This window comes from Tiliqua scincoides, chromosome 6 (genome assembly GCF_035046505.1).
Source record: "Tiliqua scincoides isolate rTilSci1 chromosome 6, rTilSci1.hap2, whole genome shotgun sequence".
Classification (NCBI taxonomy): domain Eukaryota; kingdom Metazoa; phylum Chordata; class Lepidosauria; order Squamata; family Scincidae; genus Tiliqua; species Tiliqua scincoides.
Window position 1 is genome coordinate 38,227,669 of NC_089826.1, and position 22,674 is coordinate 38,250,342.

At 42.5% G+C, this 22,674-nt stretch overlaps 1 protein-coding gene across 1 annotated transcript in view; it reads right to left on the reverse strand.

Moving 5' to 3' along the window:
- SLC7A11 (solute carrier family 7 member 11) overlaps nt 1–7,830 on the reverse strand; it is a 78,657-nt gene extending 70,827 nt beyond the window's left edge. Inside the window, exons 1-2 of the mRNA XM_066631812.1 lie at nt 7,554–7,830; nt 3,789–3,915 (exon numbers count right to left, since the gene is read on the reverse strand). Coding sequence (XP_066487909.1) covers nt 3,789–3,915; nt 7,554–7,830 — 404 coding nt within the window. The remainder of the gene's footprint in view (nt 1–3,788; nt 3,916–7,553) is intronic.
- Nucleotides 7,831–22,674: the final 14,844 nt, after the last annotated feature.

A 22,674-nucleotide genomic window follows, 5' to 3' on the forward strand; every position in this document is an offset into this window, starting at 1 on the left:
ATTTATTTGTGTCAAAAGCTGCAAAAACAGCAAACAAGTTGCTGCCTGCTATTAAGGGAATTCAAGAACAGAAAATGGCTCAACCCAGGCTATCTTGCGAAAACAATTCAGGATTTAGAGAACTCTACTGATGTCCTTGAGATTTCACTTCCCCACCCAATCCCATCCTTGTCATCTACTGCCACATACACCCGCTATTTTAGCTTCCTCTCAGCTCCTGTCCATCATTAGTCAATCACAGTCATACACTGCAACAGCTGAGAAGGAGGCAATAACTGTTTGGGACTAGATAACTCAAGAACAGTTTGCTGAAGGACGCTGCTGCAGGATCACCTATAACTGCAGCAGTGCATCTAATGGTCCCCAGCATCCAGGGCATGGTCGCTGTGACACCACTCTGGATTCTGAGAAGGAGAAGAGAAGAAGGAGGAGGAGGAGGAGGAGGAGGAGGAGAAAGAGGTTCTGAGAAGGAGGAGGAGCTGGATGCAGCTGCTTCGCCATCTGGCTGCTTCCCCCATTCCTTTTCCTGTGGCAGCTCTACCTTGAAGGGGTTTGGGGCAAGCTTCCACAAGAGAAGGGGCAGCAGCCAGATTGCAAAGTGGCTGCTGCCATTACCTCCTCCTTCTCTAGAGAACCTGAAAGTCATGGAGAAGGAGGTACTGATGGAGGAAAAAAATTGTGCCCCCCCCTTGGCATTGTACCTGGGGCAGGTACCCTTCAGGCTCTGCCCCTGTTACACCTCTGCCTACCTGGCACTGTAGATTAGCAACAGAGACCCTGCATTCCAACACTGAGCAAGACAGGCCTTCTTGGCGGTAGCGCCATGGCATACCTCTCCCCATGGAGATCCTTTCCCTCACCCCATTTCTTTTTGCTTTCAAACATCTTTAAGACATTTTGTTTCAGCGACATTCTGTTTCCCTATTTATGAGCTTTACAATGAGCCGCCATTTTAAACAAAGCAACCTGCAGCCCTATTTAATATTTTGCTCTATTTGTATGCAATGCTTCTGTTTAGGAGAACACATTTGCATTTATTTTTACTTCCATTGTATTGTCACTTTATTTTAAAATATTGGTAAAGCAGGGTTAAAAATAATATTTTTATTATATTTAAATTAAATTATTTAAATTATTAAATACATATGATGTATTTGCACATCATATGTAAGTCTCTGATAATTAATTCCACTCTTTAAAAATACAGCTATATAAGAGGAGAATAGCTGCACAAGTTAGCTTCTAGAGGAAATCTACAGTTTATACAACAGTTCAGCAGAGAGATCAATTTTGACAGCTAAACATCTGAACAAGTAGGTCTCCCAAGACACATGTTAAACATTAATGATTCAGAAAACATTTTTCCCTTGTCCTTATGCAATTTCTTTTAGGGGTGGGGTTTAATAATCAGTTCTGTGCTCTGACAAAGTTGTGGGGGAAGTGACGCATTTGAAAGAAATATCAAGCGCATAGTGACTGAGCACAACTGTGGTTTTTTACCCAGCCCATTCATTGTTACAGCAAGTTACGCATGTGTATGTAGCAATACTATATGTTCAACTGAATGAGCTGTCAGGGTTGGGGGAAAAGAGGAAATGAGAAGGCTTTTTTCACTTGGGTGAATTACCTTCAGTAACGTGATCTCATCAGACACAGAAGTAAGGTAAATAAAACAAGAGTCTAAGCTACCCACACACAAACTGATTAGCTATCCAGCCACTTAAACTGTATTTGTTTGCTTCAGTGTGATAGCTTTTTAGAACATCAGTGGCATACTAAAACACAGTAACTCCCACAACTGAACATTTTATATTTGGCTAGCACTGCAAATTACATTTTGCAGTGTTACAAATGTGCAGCTAAGATTTTAAGAATGAAATATTTCTGAGAAGGGGGGTGGACATGACTCTATAGTTGCGCTGAACCTGTTTAGCCAGCTATACTTCTTTTTCCACACAGGAAATAAAAGGGTAGAGGAAGCATAATAGATCACCCAAGGCAACAGAATATAATTCCAGTAATACACAGATTTCCACATTATACTAGAGAGAAGCCACTAGTGAAGTTTAGCATTCTTTAGCAGACCTACATGAACAGGCTAGGATCAGGGTTGCCCTTCAATCATCTTTAACTTTGGTATAAAGTTTGGTGTAATCTTTGATTTGTTATTCCCACCTACAGCCTCACAACCCATCCACACAGCTTTCACAGTTGGGTCAGTTGCCAGACCCAAGCCCTGGGAATCACCAAATCAAAACACACATCTCGGTTTCAGAGCCCAACAGGGCCTAGGAGAGGGGGGTAAAGGGGGTAATTTGTACCCAGGCCCAGGGTCCAAAGGGGGGCCCAGGTGCCAGAGGAGGGGGCCCAGAAATTTCCTGGGATGTTATGTTTTCCTATCTACTCAGACTTGTTGCCTGTATGGGATGCTGGCGACTCAATGCCACATGGGTTAGTAGACCTGGGCTCCAAAGACTTTTCCAGCTGTCTTTACCCTCCCCCTACCCTGTTTCGCCCTTCCCTGCCCCTATTCTGCTTGCCCGTCACCACCCTCCCCGGCTCTGTTTCACCCCTCCCTCTTTGCAAAGGGGCCCAAAAGAAACTTTGTACCCCCTGATAAAATTCCTCTCAGAAACCCTGGGGCTCAATCCTAAAGGTCCTCAGTGCTGGCCCTGAGTGTTGTAAACCTACTATAAAGCTGGACTTTGTAGTATAAAGTTTATACTATAAACCTACTGTCATCTGGAGCAAAGGAAGAGTTTCGGGCAGCAGTAACTTCTTTTGGGACAGGGGGAGGCATTCTTTGGCAGGGGAAGAGCGGGGTGGGGAGAAGAACTGGGGCAGGAGGGGTGTGAGACTGGAGGAGCCCTTCTCTGCCATATTCTATCCTCCATGTCAGGCTGCAAAGCCCAACACGGTGGCTCTCAAGTCTGTGCCAGCAAAATAGCTGGGGCATACTTGAGAAGCCCCATTGTGGGGCTTGGGGCTCTCCCCGGGGGAAGGGGTTGAAAGTCCCCTTCCACTGCGGAGACCTTTGGCAGCCCTGGTGGTGCCGCTGGATGCAGCAGTAGCCATTTTGGCGCCACTGCATTCAGTGGCAGCGGGGATAAGATTAGGCTGCACACTGCATCTATGGGGGGAGGGGCAGTTAGCTCAGGAGAAGTAAGTAAAAAAAAAATTACATGCCAATAGGCCACCTGGCCTCAGTTGAGTCTCCTTGGACTTATGCCACTCTTTTGCTATCATAAGTCCAAGGAAACTCCTGGGGGCAGGTCCTGATCAGGGAGGGGTGATAAGATCTCAGTGTACACCACTGCCACATCATCCCCCTTCCACCCCCACCCAGCCCATTCCAGATCCTGAAACACCCACAATTCTCCCCCAGACCTCCCCTGCCACTGAATTACCTGCTCTGGCAGTAGTTTGGCGGCCTGCCGCCGCTGGCACAAGACATTTCAGCTCCTGCACCATTGGTAGCAAGCCATTTGCTGTCAGAATAGCTCATGTGACTGTGAGTCCAGACTTACACTGATGGACTGCAAGATCCATCAGGATAAGTTCCTGATAGGATAAGGATAAGGCCCTGATTGGGCTGTATGTTGCATTTTAGGATTAATTTTTTTAAGACCCTAGAATGTAAAAACTTGCTAAGCAGGAGCAGAGCTTAAGAAGCAACAGGGACTTGACTATGTCTGCCCACTCATATTTAAATGTGTTCTTTGTCTTTAAAAGTCTATCAAGATAAGGTTTTAGATTCTTTTTTTTAAATGTAAGCAGAGTTTACTTACCGTATGATGAGAAATTCCACCCAGACTCTTACGAAAGCAGGAAGTGGGCCAAAGGCTTCCAGGATGTATATATAATGCCCACCAGATTTCTTGATACTTGTTCCTAATTCAGCATAACAGAGAGCACCTATAAAATATAATTAATATCATTGTGTGAAACTTTGTAAGTCAATTACTTTTGGGGGGGGGGCTGGCTTACAGTTTATTTCTTTGCTTTTATATCACACTTCCTCCAAGGAGCTCAGGGCAGCATTCATACCGCAGATACTCGCCTATAAGTCGACCCCACAGGTAAGCCAAGGTCAGGCTTTGAGCCAACAATCACGGAATTTTCTATGACCCTCAGATAAGTCGGGGGTTAAACTTAGGGGGTGTCTGACTATAGTTTTGTTTGATTTTACCCCAGGCCAGATCCTGAAAAATAACTTACCACTAATTGTTACCTAAGAACTGTAGTCTCTAATTTATTAAAAACATAGTAAAAGATCATAAGATACATTTTTATTCTTTTTAAATTCTGGTCTTCACCACCTTTTTGTAAACAGAGTAAGTGCACTGTAAACTACATACCAGTAAAACAGTGGTTCCCAACCTGGTATTCACGTACTCCCAGGGACACTCAACAAGACCTTTAGGGGTAATTGAAAAAGAATGAAATAATGAAATAATGGCAGAAAAAGGCAGGCCATGCTCCAGAATGCCTTGGAAGGACCAGCAAGGCAGAAAGGGAGGTAGCTAGTTGGCTGTGAAAGCCCCACCAATAGCTAGTTTTTGGTCATCAATTCATCTATGAACCAGTGATTGAAAACCATCACAGTAAAAAAGCTGAAACATAATATGAAAAGTGATCAATCACCCAGAATTTCTCAGCACACTTCTGGTGCAAAAGAGTGCAAAGGCAGAGTCTTCTTCAAACAGATAAAAAGAGAAAATATGTGATGAGTACATGAAGTCTCGGCTTTCATATGGAGAAGATGAAGGCTTGTATTATTAATTACAAACATTTTGCTAATATGAAGGGTACAATTTATGGAAATGGGCTGCCAAGGGATATGCAAGTGAAAAAGGTTGGGAACCACTGCAGGAGATCAATGAATCAAATCCACCTTTAAGGTGGACATGAGGAGAACCATGAATCAAAGATACCTTTAAGGTGTCTAGTGTGTTAAGCCAGAAGCTCAACATACAATCTCAACACGATGAGAAAGGTCCTTTAAATTAAATGAAAAAGTTGTTTTACAATAGACTCACTAATGCAGGAGAGGGCAGCCAGCAGACAGTGATTCAATCATTCTCTCTCCAGGCACTTAGAACAGCTTCACTCCAAGGCAAGTGACCCCTCCCTTCCCCCTGAACACATGAAAGAATGCAAAGTGGAAGTGATTATCACCTCCTCTTTTCATTCTTTCCCCGCACTGCCCGGCGAAGAAAGGGGTCGCTACATCAGAGTGAAGTCTTTCTAAGCGTCTGGAGAGACATTGATTGATTGATTGATTGATTGATTGATTGATTGATTGATTGATTGATTGATGCCTCTGTCCTGCATTACAAAGGTCAGCAAGGCTGTTTTAAAATCACAGAGTAAAGGGACTGTTTTTTAAATGAATTTCCTTTAACGCGATTTTTGGCATCCACATGGGTTCTGGGAACAGAACCCTCATGGATACCAAGACTTAACCTGTATATGTAAGAATTACACAGCAAACTCTATTATTAAAAAAATTAGAATTCTGTTTCTGGATCTCCTCTAGCAGAGTCTATGATGGAGAAAACAGAAGGATGGACAGTTCGAAGGCACTGACAATCACGCTGTAGCCACAACTGTACATCAGGGCACCCTGTACTAGCCAAATTCTTTTTTAGGATAATTTAACACAAAGTGTAAATGTGAAAAGTTACACATTTCACAAGATTGCTTTTACCCCGTTATTTCAATCACCTAACTTGTACATGTTGAAGCTAATTCCTGCCAATTAGTCAGAGAGGCAATTTTTCTAGAGGTACTTCTCTTATAATTAGTAGGGAGGAGCAACTGTCCTTCACTCTAGCAATGTCTTCTCCAGTGGCTTTTTGCTAGTGTCTCTTCTGTATCTTTTTAGATTGTGAGCCCTTTGGGGACAGGGAACCGTTTCTTCACTTATTTGCTATGAAAACCATTCTGTGAACTTTTGTTGTTACTGAAACAAGACATTTAAATAAATAAGAAATTCATAAGAAATTCAATTAGAAAGTAGCATGGAATGGAAACAAAGTCCGTGTTTTGTACTGCGAGTGAGGCTATTATTAGATGTGAAGCTGACCCTTCAAATGTTCCTGTAGATTATTGTTGGCTCAAGAACAATGCATTCAGCTTCTGATCAAAATCCATTTTAACTTCGTCCAGCTGTATGTTTGGCGAGGGCGGTTGAAGCCTTGTCTCTGATCTTAAGTGCATGCTGAATTTACCCAGGGCACCATTCGTGAGCTGCACAAAAGTTTGATTCCTAATTCTAGGAAATAAGTAGTTTGGGCTAATAGCTCTGCAGGTCAATAGCCATGTAGAGTTTCAGCTTCTTTGAGATTAATTTATTAAGGTCATCAATGAGTCTTTTGTTTGACAGATTGAAGGCTAAAGAATATGCCAGTCTGAATGTGATGCTTTGTGTTCTCTTATAGTCGAGCAATATTGAAGGAAACGTCAAAAGGGGTTTTTTTTTTAAAGCAATACAATTTTGAAAATTAAAAACTTCATCAGGTCAGCTATTAAAATTGGCTCCTAAGGATTAATGTGAAAGGTCAAGAGCCAATTTTAATATCAGGGCTCAGCCTTGGAACCACAGATATAATAATAAAGATAATACTTCCCCTAAGCATGAATAAAGTACCTTGCCCTCCACAGAGTCCTCACACAGTCCTGTACATACTTATCAGGGGATAAGTCCAACTAACTCAATGGAACTTTCTTCTTAGTAGACATGCACAGGATTGCACTGTTAGTGTCAAATGTATGGGTAGTATGCAGTGCTTGGATTAAAGGAGAGAGAGACGATTGGGAACCATTAATTGAAAGCCCCATTCCTGAGTCCTCATCAGATATTAGCCAAATCATTTCCACATCCTGCAGGCTTTTACGTAAAAACAGGAACTAATGAGGGCATCGCAAAAGGTATGTTGGCCAGACCCCCTTTGGGACCCGATTCTTCAAGCACTGATTTCAAGTCAGCATCCACTAATTCCACACAGTCCTAAAGCCTCAGAATCTTTTTTTTTCCATCCCTCTGAAACCTCCCAGACCAATTCCCCTCTTCTTGCCAACAATAGCTCAACGGAAGTAAATACAAAGTGGAATCAAACCAATGGGGAACCGAATCAAACTTAGGTATCTACATTTCACAGGTGCTCAAACTCAGTAGCTCATATCCCCAGCTGCCTGTGCTCTCCAAGCCTGCTGTAACCTGTTCTCAGAGCTACAGCAGAAAGCCAATATATAAACGGCAAACTGTATGATGCAATCAAGGAGATTCCTCTCTCATGCTCCTTCGGGGAGTCTCATAAGGAATGCCGTTTATCCAAAAAATCCTAAGAAGACTGTTAAGCAGAGTTTTGCGGGACAATCTGTACAGCTTACAGTTCTTGCCAAGCAGTAAAAAAATAAACTCCCCAATACTGGAGTGCTATTAGTTCAGTGTCTCAAACCAGACTTTTGATATCCAGTATCAAACATAAAAAAAAATCCACAGACTTGACCCCCTCCCCAGGATCAATTATAAACTTTCACAAACTTACCAAAAAGCGAAATGATGCCACACACAGTCCAGACAATCAAGGACATTCCCACACTCCCCGTGTTTTGGAGGATTGGTTTGGGAGAGATGAAGATTCCTGCTCCAATGATTGTGCCAATTATAATGGAGACCCCTCTCAGGAAAGTGACCTTTTTCTTCAGCACCACTCTGTCTTCCTCGGCTGCCTCTGCGCTGCCCTTAGAGGGCAGGCTGCCATTAGATTGCCCCTGCAGGTAGCTGCCATTAGAAATTGTTGAGGCAGGAGGCTTCCTAAACATGCTTCAGAGCTGCCAACACACTCCAAGGAAGAAATTTTTTAAAGTCTCTTGCAGGCAGTTCAGGGCTTTCGTTCCTCGCTCTGCCTTTGTCTGGCTAATTGCTTTTACACTCACACACACATTCACTGCCTATAGCCTTTCAACCCACTTGTGCCAACAGGTACAGAACTCCTCAGGTGTCTTTTCGTTTTCACAGCTATCTAAATATCACTCAGGAACACCTGCCCTTTCACACGGCTGCCTTGGTGCTGGCTCAATCACTGGAAGCCCGTCCGGCTTCTGCATGGTTTTGTATATAACCTCCTGTCATACTAAGTTATACTGGCTGAATGATGATGCAAATTCTCTAGGTTTGCATCAGCCATTGACAAAGGCTCCCAGCCATGACTCAGCACTTTTCTTCTCCACAGTAGCAGGATGTTGCACAAGTAACCTGTGAGCAACTTTTCTCAAACAAAGGACTCCTGTCCAATCAGCAGTTAACAAGTGACTATCGCACACTCCCACATATTTAAAGCAGCTCCTAGGGAGAAACAAATGTCTATGTTTTAAAACACCGATTCATGCAGCTTGTAAAGGGAACAGCACGGATCAAAGATAATCTGTCATTTTTGGTTTCTATCCAAGTTGTTTGTTTGTTTTTTTTACCCTAACTCTCAAAAGCTAAGGTTATGAACAATCTTTTTGGGGATGTTTACTTGTTTTGTTGGAAGCTAAAGCAATATTTTACAAAAAATAGTCCTCATATATTTACATAAATGAGTGCAAGTCAACCATAGTGCTAACCCAGGTTGCCTAGCAACTCAGCCAATTCAGACAAATGGTGTCTCTTCCGCCTATCGTTTGATAATTCTTGCATGTATTTTGTTTCTGTGGGAGGGGTGTTAGCTTTTTTAGGAGATTCTTCAGGAGGAAAATATTCCTTCACAGGGGTCAAAATGATTGTTGTAGTTATTATTATTATTAATTATTAACAGTATTTATATACCGCTTTTCAACTAAAAGTTCACAAAGCGGTTTACAGAGAAAAATCAAATAACTAAATGGTGTAAATAGTTACATGTACACCTTGTGCAGCTGTCAGAGTGGGGCAGAAGGAAGTGGATCTCATTTTCATGTTGCTGTCATGCTTTCCAAATACTGATTGTTGCACTCTCTACCCTTTGGTTTGCTGCCTCGTAGAAGTGAGTTGGGGTACTTCCAAACTGGGTGTTTAGAACAGGATGATCACACATTGTTCACACTTTTTTTAATGGTTTCTTCACACAATGCCAGTGTACTGTGGTTAATAAACACATTTATTAGCAGGGAAAATACCATATTGTGGATTGTTGTTTGTGCTATGATGCCGTCTTCTAAGGACATGCCCAGCTTCAACAGATCTCAAGGTGGGGGGGGTCACTCTGCTATGTCCCCCAGACCTGCTCTATCTACTGCCAGTGGAAGGAACACTGCATAATGTGGTGCAGTGGTTCCCAAACTGTGGGTCTAACCCCCCCCCCAGTGGGTCATTACCCAACGTTGGTTCATGAAACTGACAGGGTAGATTAGGCTATGTGCATCAAAGGGTTAAACAAGTTGCTACTTGTGGGGGGGGGGAGCACTGCTGCCCAATCACCATTATAGCCACTCTCCTTTGCATTCATAAATCAGGTAGCAGCCTCCAGGGTCTCTACAAAGTTTGAGAATCACTGCTTGTCCAGATGTGTCACAAGCCTCAGACAACAGTGCAATGAATTTTTTATATACTTTTACATAATAAAGCATAGAAATCACAATCCAACACAGAGCCCCACTTCTTATGTTTTAAAGGTGCCATGTGATCACCTGCAAGAACCCACAGGGCTACTGGCAGGCTTGAGGATCAAAGGGAACTGCATGGAGATGCTGATTATGTGGGCCTGTCCATTCACATCCCACCAATGGTATAATCACTGCTGTTATGTGAATGGCAGAACTTATATCAACAGTCTCTATGTGGAGGTGTTGCATCATATAACACCAGGCTGTGAACCCTCCAACAGCCTTGCATGCTTCCTCAGAAGATTTCATGGGGACTAAAATGCACAGGTTCATACATATCAATTGTGTTTAAACACAATGGTTTTAATAGATGTGAGCCCAGCTCTATACTGGATTGTGTCACAATGTTTGAGCATTTTGAACTTCCTCATAGAATTTCCCACAGTCTAGGCACTGCACGCTAAAGCCAGAAGGAAAAAAAAAAACCCCAGCTGTTGATCTTCAAAACTCCTGGATGCCAAGAAAAATATGTTAATCTCATTTTTTCCTGATACAATTATGGCACAATTAGACAAGATAGTGGGAGATCTCTGATTGGATTGATCTACTGACACTGTTTTAAACATGGTTTAACTACTAATTCTACTACCTAAAAAGTCATTTAATGGCTGATTACATTTTAGAAGAAGAATTGGAATGACCTTTGTAACTACTTCAAAAGAGTTAAGTAGTTTCAACTAGTTTTTACAACTATTTCCATATCCCTGTGTGATGAAATGGAAAACCGTTTCAAAAATTGGTTAAATAGGTCAAGCAAAATAAATTTACTAGCGTTTAAGGACACAAGACATGTCCAGAGAGCAGTCTTTTAGAATCTGCTTTCCTGGATATCTGAATCTTATAAAGTCAAACTAGATAACTTAATGAAAAGCCGAGACATCACCGTGCCAACAAATGTCCATATAGTCAAAGTTATGGTTTTCGCAGTTGTAATGTATGGCTGTGAAAGCTAGACCATAAGAAGGGCTGAATGCCGAATAGATATTTTCAAATTATTGTGTTGGAGAATACTTTTGAGAGTCCCTTGTACTGCTAGGAGATCAAATCCTACAGGAAATCAACCCTGACTGTTCATTGGAAGGACAGATGCTGAAGATGAAGCTTAAATACTTTGGTCATCTCATGAGATGGAAGGACTCTTTAGAAAAGACCCTGATGCTGGGAAAAACTGAAGGCAAAAGGAGAAGGGGATGGCAGAGGATATGATGGTTAGATAGTGTCACAGAGGCAATGAACATGAATTTAGACAAACTCCAGAAGTTAATGGTAGACAGGGGAGCCTGGTGTGTTGTGGTCCATGGGGTCACAAAGAGTCGGACACAACTTAATGTCTGAACAACAACAGTCAAAGTAGACCTGTAAGTGGCAAACGCCATACAGGCCTTCCCAACCCTCTGGAGTAACAGTTCTCTGGGCCAAAGTGAACTGCTAGAATACTCTGGATGTAACTGAGGCCCTTAGAATGCCACACACCATTACCATACATTCTGTAGTACGGATCTTTTGTAGGAATCTTCCCATGTTCCAATTTCCTGATCAGTTTTACCTGTTAACCAACTTTTGGGGGGCAAAAGGGACAAGATAATCAGATTTAGATAGGGGAGCTGGGGACATCCACAGCCTGAAAATAGGGTGAATTGCTGCAAATACCAAAACCAAAATTATACAGAGGGAGGTCCAAGCACAGGACTTCAGAAGATAATCTCAACAATTGAACAGATTTATATGGGTGGAAGCAATTCTTAAAATACTGTGATCCCAAGTTGATAAACATCATGCTGGGGAGGATCACAGATATCAAGACTATGCTAGAATCTACATGAGAAGCCTTTAGGTGAAGGTTCTGGTCCTCACTCAGGTCTCCAGTTGCTTATTATTGGCCTAAGAAATGAGACCAAGTGTGTTCATTTGTATCTAGAAATCAGACAAATCAAACTCAGACTGAATTTACATACATTTAATTTCCTGTGTTTTTGTGTTGTGTCATTTGCAATATATTTCATCACTGATGCTGCTGTTTGTGAACTCCATGAGTAATATATCCTAAAAAGCAGGTATAACGAGCTCCTTTGTTTAGTAGTGTGTTCTTTAAATATTTGCATGTATGTAATATAAAGATTTTCCTTGCTTCCAGTCTGCTTCTGAAGAGCTAGTCATCGTTACTGGATGAAGGGCAACCAGGAACAATGCCATAAGTGTTGATCTGTAAAGTAGAACAAAATGGTTCCCCAAAATATCAACCTGCAACACAGTCAGGAAGGTCTAGCAATATAGCAAACTATATGAAAATGTGCAGTTCAGCACTGAGAGGGAGACTTGACAGGCTTTTCTCATGGCTTTGTTAGTGCTGTAATCCTAAATCGGAAGTGGAAAAGAAAGCATGACTCTGTGCAAGGGGTGCAAGCTAGCAGAGTGGTTGTAGACTCTGCCACTATGCGACTCTCTTGGGAGATGGAAAGCAATCAAAGGGTTTTGTTTTATTTTTAAAGTTCATTGTTTATTATTATATATTATTTATTGCCTGTCAGGATCATCCGGGGACACCAAGTGCTAATCATTAAAAAAGTAGGTAATATATCTACTGCATTTAGGCTGATGTTTGCTTCTCAGAATATCTCTTTCTACAGGTATGTCTTATTTCTGCCAAAGAAATAGCAGGGCCTGAAGAAGTCATCATCATAAGGCCATAACTTAATTGTGCTGGCATAGTATTTAAATTGCCACAATCATAAAGCATAATGCCAATTGGCTATGTCTCTGCCTTGATGTACCATTAAAGGTAGAGAGAAAAGGGAGATATCAGTGGAACTGTAAAGGAATTATGCATCTAAATTGCAACACAGGAATGAAAAACACACTCAACACACAAGCTACTGCAGTTGCACAAACTGAAATTCCTACAACGTCGGATTCTCAAACTGGTGATTTTCTGACCCACCAAAGGATTTTCCCTGAATCCCCACCTCATACTTTGGGATGCACAATGAGCAAGCCCGACTTCATGGAAGTCACCATCTCAGAACTAGCAGGAATGCCTAGGCACTGTTCCATGCACATGTGACTTTGTGCAAAAGAACACAGGTTACCATCATTTTGGATGTGGCCATGCATCTGTTGTTCAGCTGCCACAGATATGGAGCTTGGTCAAGTACAGGGCCAACTACAGATTTGACGGAGCTGGAATGAGGGGATGTATGAACCTGTAATCATTTTGTATATATTTTTATTAGAATTTGTAGTAATTAAAAACACTAAGGGGGAAAACACAAAGACACAAAATAGAGGGGAGGAAAGGGGGAGACACATGAAGAAATAGTCACAGCTTCCTTCCTTTCTGCCTGAGGGGAAAGAAAGGTTGGGGTTAGACAAAGGAAGGATAAAGGAGGAGGGTGAATCAACAAAAGCCCAGACACACCTAATCAACACAGGAGGACTAAACCTTAAGTCAGGAGCCAGCCAGGAGGAAGCCTATCAATGCAAATAGATAGTGAAGTTAGACAATTAAATCTGCTTCCTGAATGATGAGATCAAAGCATGGTGATTTGTAGTTAAGGATGAGTGTTATGTTTTAACTTTATATGTTATGTATAACAACACATGTGCTCTGGAGATGGAGGTATAAAAGTAACCCCTTCTGAGATGCACGGGATACAAGTTTTTTTGGCAGGCTTGTATCCTTTATTGCGCAATAAAGATTTTCACTTTTTCCAGCCACTGGTTCTTTTCTTTTCCCTTGAGGGGGCTTCCCTCACGCCGGGCTCTGTCTTTGCTGCTCGGGACACCGAGCAGTCCCTGTTCTCACAGCAGGGCCATTGGCAAGGAGACCTCTAATGGGCCTCTCCTGTCTGAGTGGAACCCTCCCATGGTAGCACACAGACATTTTATTGTCATTAGGCTGGCAGCAGCAAAAACAGAGTTCTAACTGGTGGCTGCCATGTGACATGCCCCCCAATACCTTAGAACACTGTTGCTGCTGCTGTTAGACATTGAGATGAAAGTTATCAACATCTGCCAACATAATAAGGGAAAGGGGACCCATATTGTTGGTGGCTGAAAAGTGCTGATTAGGCCTAGTTCTCCCCAGGGGTTCAGGGCAAGGATCGGAAGTGGACCCTCCAGAACAGGCATATCAAACTTAAGGCCTGCAGGCTGAATGTGGCCCCTGGAAGCAATTTATCTGGCCCCCGTTATAATTGGGTTCTCCTAGTGTGATAATTGGGCTCTCTCGTATCTTGAAAATATGAACATTTTCTTTTCTGTCATTTGCAGCTAATGAGTTTCTATGTGAGAACAAAGTACTTATTTCTGGCCATCACTGGCTTAATGATGTCACTTCTGGCCCTCAGCAGGCACCATGAATGCTAACTTCATCCCTCTGTATGAAACAAGTTTGATAGCCCTGCTCTAAGCCAAGGGTGCCCAAACCCCGGCCCTGGGGCCACTTGCGGCCCTCAAGGACTCCCAATCCGGCCCTCGGGGAGCCTCAGGTCTCCAATGAGCCTCTGGCCCTCCGGAGACTTGCTGGAGCCTGTGCTGGCCCACTGAAACTGCTCTCAGTGTGACGGCCAACTTTTCGGCCTCTTGCGTGAGCTGTGGGACAAGCGCTCCCTCCACTGCTTGATATTTCATGCCTGTGATGCAGCAGCGGCAGCAAAGGAAAGACTGGTCTTGCTTTGTGCAAGGCCTTTTATAGGCCTTGAGTTATTGCAAGACCTTCATTCGTTCATATAAGTTCCATCTCTAATATATTCATCTATGTAAATTTATTCAAATTTGAAATGTAAATTATTCTTTTTTTCCCCAGCCCCCAACACAGTGTCAGAGATATGACGTGGCCCTCCTGCCAAAAAGTTTGAACACCCCTGCTCTAGACTGAGCAATGAGCCCTCCGCAACTGCCCAAAGATGCCTTATGCCAATGCTGGCCCTGGTCAGTTCATTTGAATAAGTGCAAATAAAATTTGAATGGATCTCAGATCACAGAAGGGGCCAATCCCCAAAACACCTAATAGTGGCTTGATACTGTTCTTGATGTTAGGGTGTAAGTGCATGAGAACACTTTAAAGGAACTGCATAAAAACAAATAGACATTGAGGAAGAATGTGAATGAGTGACAGAAACTTATGCTTTTCCTCTCTGTTCACAAATATATATGGGAAGAAGCAATGGAAATGCTCTGAGCAAGTAACTTCATCCATGTGCAGGTTAATGGGAAAAATGTAACATGACATTTGTCAGGGTTCAAATTGGTTCCTCTAAAGGAAGGGAGTAATAATCTCAGGGTTCTCAATAAGATCCAAACAAAAGGGAACATGAAACACAGGATTTATTAGGATCCAATTAACAATTAAAAACTTTAATATGAATTCAATATGCAGGTAACAAAAGCACTACAAAATAAAGGAGGCTCCTGAACCTGCAGGACTCTCCCTCAGGCAAAACCCTTTTATGAACTTGCCAAGAAAAGCTGCAAAGAAAAGATTAAAAACCTAACGCAGTCAGAAATAGTTTCACTCACAGTTCCCAGCTACTCCTCTTCCAAATCCCATCCAACCAAGAAGGCAACAAAGTTCCCTTCTCCACAGGGTTTTATTCTCTATACTAATAAGACCAGTTCTTCCCAACTAATAAGACCAGTTCTTCCCAACTACTCTAATACCAATGGAAGGAAAGGAAAGACCTACATGAAACAATAGTTTCATGATAACAATGATCTTTAAGTTGTGGTGTTACATATGGTGCAACTCTGCAGCTGGATTACTAGCATTAAACCACAGTAAGGCGATAGAAAGCCAGCCCTGCCCCACTATCTTCCCAAGCAGATTTTCAGATATTTCCAAAACAACTACATCATCCAGAAACAAGTAAGCCTGCATTTAATTATAAGATTATGCAAAAACAAAAAAAAAACACAGATACACAGAATTAATAAACAGAATTTGTTTTACTTGTTGACCTGTTTTGGAGGTTCACACTTGCCAGTTCTTTAGTATGATGTCAACTTCCATAGAGAGAAGCTTTAAGTTTCCTGCAATACTGAGGGCCAAACTACATGTTACACAGAACACATGTGTTAGCTTGTTGTTGTGTTTTCCCTTTAAAAAAATTACACTGGAAGTGCATGAAACAAGAAACATGGCATTGGAGTGCTACCATTTTGCTCTCACCATTGTTCTGATTCTGATAGTTCCCTCCCTCCATCACCACTTACAACAGAAATTAGTTATACCTAAATTCCATTGATTTTGGCAGGATTTGACAATTTTTCTCTGGATTGGGGTGTTATCCAGAGAGAGATCCTAAGTTTGAAAGACAAACATTCACAACTCATGAAGGAGTACATTGATTGCATCGCAAACCTCCACATGTTGTTCAAGTCTTGCAAACTGAGTTTATTCACGAACAAGCTATATGCACATAGTATTTCTATATACAACCTACAGTCTAAAAAAATTCAGGGTAAAGATCATGCAGACATAGTTTGTGTGCATATAACTTGAAGGCACATAGAGTCCGTTCATAGACACAATCAACATATGCAAATTGGGGTAAAACATGGGGACAGAAAGATTGATCATACACACGCTTGCGTATACAGTTTTACACTAAACTTTTTCATCCAATGATTTTGCATCCTGGGTGGTTAATGAATGGCAAAGAACATGAAAAGTTAAAACCAAACATAGTTTGGAAGTTACTGGGAACAATTTTCCTAAGCAATTTTACTAATAATTTTCCTAAATTTTGCCGAGCAGGGATCAAACATTTCACAATTATGCATTTCTCAAGCACATACAATGAAATATCATATTTAACTCAAGTATCTTTCCAAAAACCTGAGAAAATAAAATTTCATAATATATAGTTCACCTGCAAGTGGTACGGGTCAGGGATGGGAACTCAAGTCAGGTGACTCGAGTCTGAGTCGTGAAAATCTGCATTTTTTGCTGACTTCTGTATACTTGAGTCAGGTGCGTGGAAGACTCGACAAAACACTCGAGTCAAGGGCTCCTGACTCGGCATCCAGTCCCCACGCATGCAGACTCGAGCCTGCTTTTGTGGCGTGAGAAACCTCGTGGGGCCATCATTCACACCAGACGAGCAGCAGGGAAGTTCTAACTAGGAGGGAAGTGTTAATGTTTGCTTTTGCTCGCAGGAGAGCGGCAGGCAGGAGCTCACTCTCTTGCCCATCTCTGAAGGAACCAGTGGTCACTGGGCAAAGGATGGGTGGTCCTGTTTGTTTCTTTGGATGATGGAAGGCAGGAGGAAGAGCCCAAGGGGGTTCTTGCCTTGAAATTAGCTGGAGAAGCCCAGGGGGAAAAGGAGGTAGGGAAGCGGGGGGGGGGGGTTCATAACAGTCATGCTTTCCAATCGGATGGCTGCTGTGAGCTCCATTATTACTTGAGGGGGGGAAGCCCCATTGAATGACCGACTGAAGTGGGACTACTTCTGAGTACAGCTGCAAAGGATTGGGCCATCCTGGTAAGCCTCCCAGCTGCTGCTCATGACCCTGCTCCCTCTTGCAGCTTCAGTCCCCTCTCTCAAGCAGTCCTTCCCACCCCCTCCTGCACTGTTTACAGATGGGACGGGGACAGCAGGAGAGTCGTTAAAGAGAATTCCAGCACACACATACTGCAGCAGCAGCTCCATTCCCCCCCCCCCCGCACCTGACAGGTGTACCAAAAAGACTCATTACTCAAGTCCTTTCCAGCCACACAAAAACATTCCAGGTGACTCAGAAAGTGCCCCTGTTAGGACTCATTTTCAACACCAGTCCTGGAGGCAGAGACTCATGACTCGATTCAAGTCAAGCCGTGGCTGGATTTGCCTGCCCCTGCTACAGGTAGATTACCCCTTAACCAAACATGTGAAATTGGAACTATTCTGAAAACCAGACATTTTTGTCAAAGACTTGTTTTCTATAGTGTGAACACTAGAAGGTCTTGTGCTCATTCCTGCGTGTCTGTGGGGTGTACCTGTATAGACTTTGTTGAAAAATGTCAAAGAGGTCAGCAGACACCCCTATGGGTACCAGTAAAAAGAGCAAGAGGAAGCATTTCTCATTATATTTATGCAGTTTTTCCAAAATTCAGATACCTTCCCATCCCAAACTGTCTGGATAACGGATTACTCAACATGCAATGGGAAAACTCTAATTTGCCCTCTTGAATTTGTAATTGTGTGAGGAAAAAGGGGGCACAAAATTTTAGAACATTGTTTAAACAGAAAACATATTTTTCAGCAAAATATGACTTGAGTGTCAGTACCACTGAACATGAATCTGTGAGATGTCACAGAAATACAGTATAGCTTCTCAAGTTACAAGGCCTCATATCCTAAATATTAAAACAACTTTTCTCTGTAAGCATTAGAACTAGAAACACTTAGCATTTCTACCAAACTAGCATTAGAAATGTAAGCATTTCAGTTCAATATAAAATATATGTTTTATGTGCATAAGTGAGAAACAAAAATGGCATCACAGAAGGTATAACCATCAATGAGGCACATGAGGAATTGATCTAAACATATAATTTCCTGTCACTCAGTCAATTTAGTTATATGGAAATATATACTTAATCTTTTCGGGAGTTGCCTTTTTAAGAAACCTGTCCTGAGAAAGCTTCTCATTAGGAAACTATAAGACATGCAAATAATAGCACTTCGAAAGCCTGCAGGAAGATCAGATAAAACAAGGACTTATTAACTAGAAAGACTATACCAGACTAGATAAACTAGATAGATAGGGTACTTCAAATGCTCATAAATAAATGGCAGGCCCATACTAGAATGTATTGCTTGGCATTTGGTGGGTGTGGTCAGGACTCTTATAGCTCTGGTAAGATGCAAAGTAGCTCAAATTAGGATGCTTTAAGATATTATACTGAAAGCTCCAAGCTGTTCTCAAGGCAGGTTCAAGGAATCCCTAGAGCCCTGTATTTCATCATCCTACTTTTTTTTTCTCTGCCATATTTGTGTTGTTAGTAGTAATAAATGTGTGTGTGTGTGATAAATGGCTGCCAGTGTACTACCGTGTACCACAGTGGCACCTTATAGAAGCCATCTTATGTATATTATGCACATTGTCTGAATATAAATGGCAGCAAACAGCAAGGAGTGACAGCGACGCAACAAAACGTTGAGTGCTTGCATTTCTAGTTGTGTTGTTCTGGGGTAAATATGATGGAAACTCCCCTTCCTCTTAAATTCCAAAACACCATGATAAAGAATGACTCTCATGCATGGCCACATGGATAAGCCAGTCCCTCGCAAGCCACTGAGTACAAATGAGGGTGCAATCCTAACCCCTTATGTTAGTGCCTTCCAGCACTGACATAAAGGCAAGGCAGCTCTGAGGTAAGGGAGCAAACATTCCCTTATTTTGAGGAGGCCTCTGTGAGTGACACCCAACTGCAGGATGCAGCACATGTCCCATTGGCACCGCTATGCCAGTGCTGGAGAGCACTGACATAAGGGGTTAGGATTGCACCCTGATAGTCCAAGTAACCGATTACAGCCATGCAAGATGAAATACTTTGTTTGGCATTTCCAGAACTTTATTTCATTTCCTAAAAGAGGAGAAAACATAAATTTTTCCACATTCTTACATGGTAAATCTGTAAAGCAAAGTGGATAGCATCTTACTACCATATCAGAAAAAAGCATCATATTTCAAACCAATGCACTTATTTAGGCTGCAGTTTTCATACTTTAAAACTGAGCTGCCTACTTTCAGTTGCTTTCAGTTGTTGGGCTCAAATGCAGCATAAAGCAATAAACTCTGGAGAAAAATAACACTCATGTCCATGTTCCAGGCCAGTCAGTTCACCTGAGTGAGACTTTCCTTATGAGTTGTCTATAATGGAAGCACCATCTGAAGGCCTGGCATCATCATGACACAGTCTCATGCGGCCATCACATCAGGTCTCACAATTACTTTATAGGGCTCTGCTCACAGAACCAATATTTTTCTCATGATTTATTTAAGAGATCTCTCAATGGCAGCTGAAGTAGGCCGGGGGTGGGGGGAGAGAACCTGGGGAAAGAAATCGACCGAAGTAGCTCTATATACAACTGAATATAGAATAGAAATTCTCATTCCTTTCGCCATTTAACTTTAGAGTAGGAAAACTCTAGAAAATATAGGGTGGAGAGCATAAAGAAATAGCCTGACAATTTCTAAAGCTAAACACATTATGTGAAAATAATTTATATGATTTCACATATTGTTACATTGTTCCATGTAATGTCTGTGGCCCAAAGCCTTAAATTCCCTTTTAAGAGCAGAAAAAGATAAGACCTGCTGAATTAGGCCAAAGGCCCATCTAAGTCCCACATCCTGCTTGCCATACTGGCCACACAGATGCCCCAGGGAAGCCCACAAGTAGGAGATAATGGCTCCTTCTTCATTGGTAGGTGACAATCATTGCTCACTTGCAAGTACTACCTCTGAACCTGGAGACAGCATGTGTCCATTGTAATTAGCAGCCATTTATCTAATCACTGAATTTATCTCCACAGATTTGTTCTAAAGGCATCAAAAAGTTAATAGAGACAATCACTATATTGCATAACAGTGGTTCCCAAACTGTGAGCTGTGGCCTCCAGCGGAGCTGCAGAAACTAGCCAGGGGAGCTACAGAATCTTTGTGAAAACCCACCATCTATACAATATATAGAACTGCAGTCCCAATGGGGAGCAGCAGCCAGTGGCCCAGGTAGGTCAAGGGAGCCACCAGTCAAAAAAGTTTGGGTACCATTGCTGTATACAGTTGCCTGGTGATTTTTTTTTCTCTTTTCACATTATGCTTTTGATCATTTGCATGGTTTGATCATTGCATGGTTTGCCATACACAAGAAGCATGCTCCATTTCCACATCAGTGGTTCATGTGATCTGTGTGTGCCACCGGTCTCTTGTCTGATCATGCTACAATCAGGTAGCATGATCTTGAATTCCTTCTGGAGTTTCCAGAACAGCCTCTCTTACAGAATCTAGGTATTGCATCTCTATGATAGTTTCTTAAAATCCTGGAGCTTCCTTTAGCTGACTATGTAGTGAAGGCAAGGACACCATTTTGGAAAAAAGGACAGAGACTAAGGAGATGCCTAGAGCACTACCCCCTAAATTATAAACAATTCATCTTGGAATATATTAAAGCAGAAGAATCATGAATAATATGCCTTAGTCATTCACAAGGCTAGCCTTAAATGTAAGTGGTTGTTATATCCAGTGAAAAAAGAACATTATGGTGGTGCAAGCACAGAAAGGGAAAAGAAGAGAGGGAGAAGAATGTAGGGAATTTGGAAGGGGAATGAGGGACAGAACCAGGGATTTTGCAAGAGCAAAAGACAAGAGGTGGAGAGAGAAAGGAAAATTGAGCAATATTTTCCCACACAGCAAAAGACTATTACTGAATTGCAGTTCCCTATAGCCTGAACCAAGGGCTACAGACAGGGAGTGAACCCCTTGGCTTGCCCTGAAGTCAACACTTCCTTGCAGCAAGAGGGCTAACCTCCCTCTGGACAAACTTTCCTAAACAGCATGGCAGGAGCTCAAAGGGGAGCGTTCACCCTGGGCATCCCAGTTGTCTCAGTAGCTGTAGTGATGTTTGGGGAGTCGGTGCTGACTAGAAGCTAGGAGCTGATTTCAGGCCTCCTCCCTAAAATGGTGAAAAATAGATCAGCAGTCCTAGACACACACACACACACAGCACTCCCACCAAGGAAGGACACATAGAGAGCACTAAGCATGTTGCCAATTTGACTGCTCACAAGACAGGGAAGATAATGTGGGTTTTGTGGGTTGATGGTGAGGCTGCACTATGGACCACAGTTTCCCACTACTGTATTTCTCTGCTGATTCATGTGCACTGTGTTTCAAGAGATGCTGGGGTAGAATGCCAAGCCCGAGTGGTTGTACTGTGCAAGAGCAGGGTATAAGGCTAAAAAGGACTTCAAAGAAAGCCAAGAGGCTAGGATGTTGCGTTGGCTGACTCAAGGAGGGACACAGGGCAAGACAGCCACGTGGAGGGTGCAGGGCAAGGCAGCCCAAAAAGCATGGCTGTTCAGCCTGCTCTGGTACAGCAGCTTTCGTTTGCCCTAAAGGATGAGAGGAGAAAAGGGAAATGGGTGGTTACCAATTCTGAGTGCTGGCTTAGCACAGTGGTTCCTGGGAAGATGCTGCATTAGGATGCTTCACACAGCATTGACAGGTCAAATGAAAAACAACAAAAGCAGTAAGGCAGACAGACAAGTGAAAGACAAAAGACCTAAGGTCTTCTGCTTTCTATACTTTTTTCTTCTGATTAAATCCTGTGGGATCTTTTGTGGGCTGAGCAAATCAAGGCGCCTTCTTTTGTGGCTTGATGGCCCTTGATTGTTCATATCTGGCCCTAGAGGATGCCGCGATTGTTTTGCACCATAGGAAGAACAGCAAAGAACTTGCGACATCCTCTGCAAGCTGGTTGTTTCATTAGCATGGGTTCCCTGATTGATTTTGGCAATGCAGTTGGTGAGCTATGGTTGCAGGCGCTGCTTTTCTGTCAGTAATGACTTTGTTTACTTCAAGTCAGGAAGCTCCCAGGATGTGGCTTTTGTTCACAGGGTCAAACATGCCGGGCATGCTTGAGGAACTTTCCAAGGATGAAGGGTCAGGCAAGTCTTCTTCCAAGCTAGCTTGATAGAGTGAGGAGGAGCGATTGCTCTGACAAATCCGAAGTGTGGCCTTCTTCTAGATCTGTGGGATCTGAGGTGATTTGCATCAGTCCAGTTGCAAAGTCACAACATTGGCCTGGATTATGCTCTCTTGACAGTCACCCAGTGCCACAGAAATGTGTATTCACGAGTGTCAAATGAAGTGCCCCAATTCCAATGAAGGAAATAAAAGAGTTGTGATGCAACAAGTAGTGAATGCCCCAGATTAAGTATACCGCATGATCCTCCTTTTGCCAGTCGTAAGTCTCAAGTCAGTTGCATTGCTTGGCCCCTGATTCTCCCATTGTGAGAGAAGGGGAAGCACTTTTTTCTATCCACTATATCCATA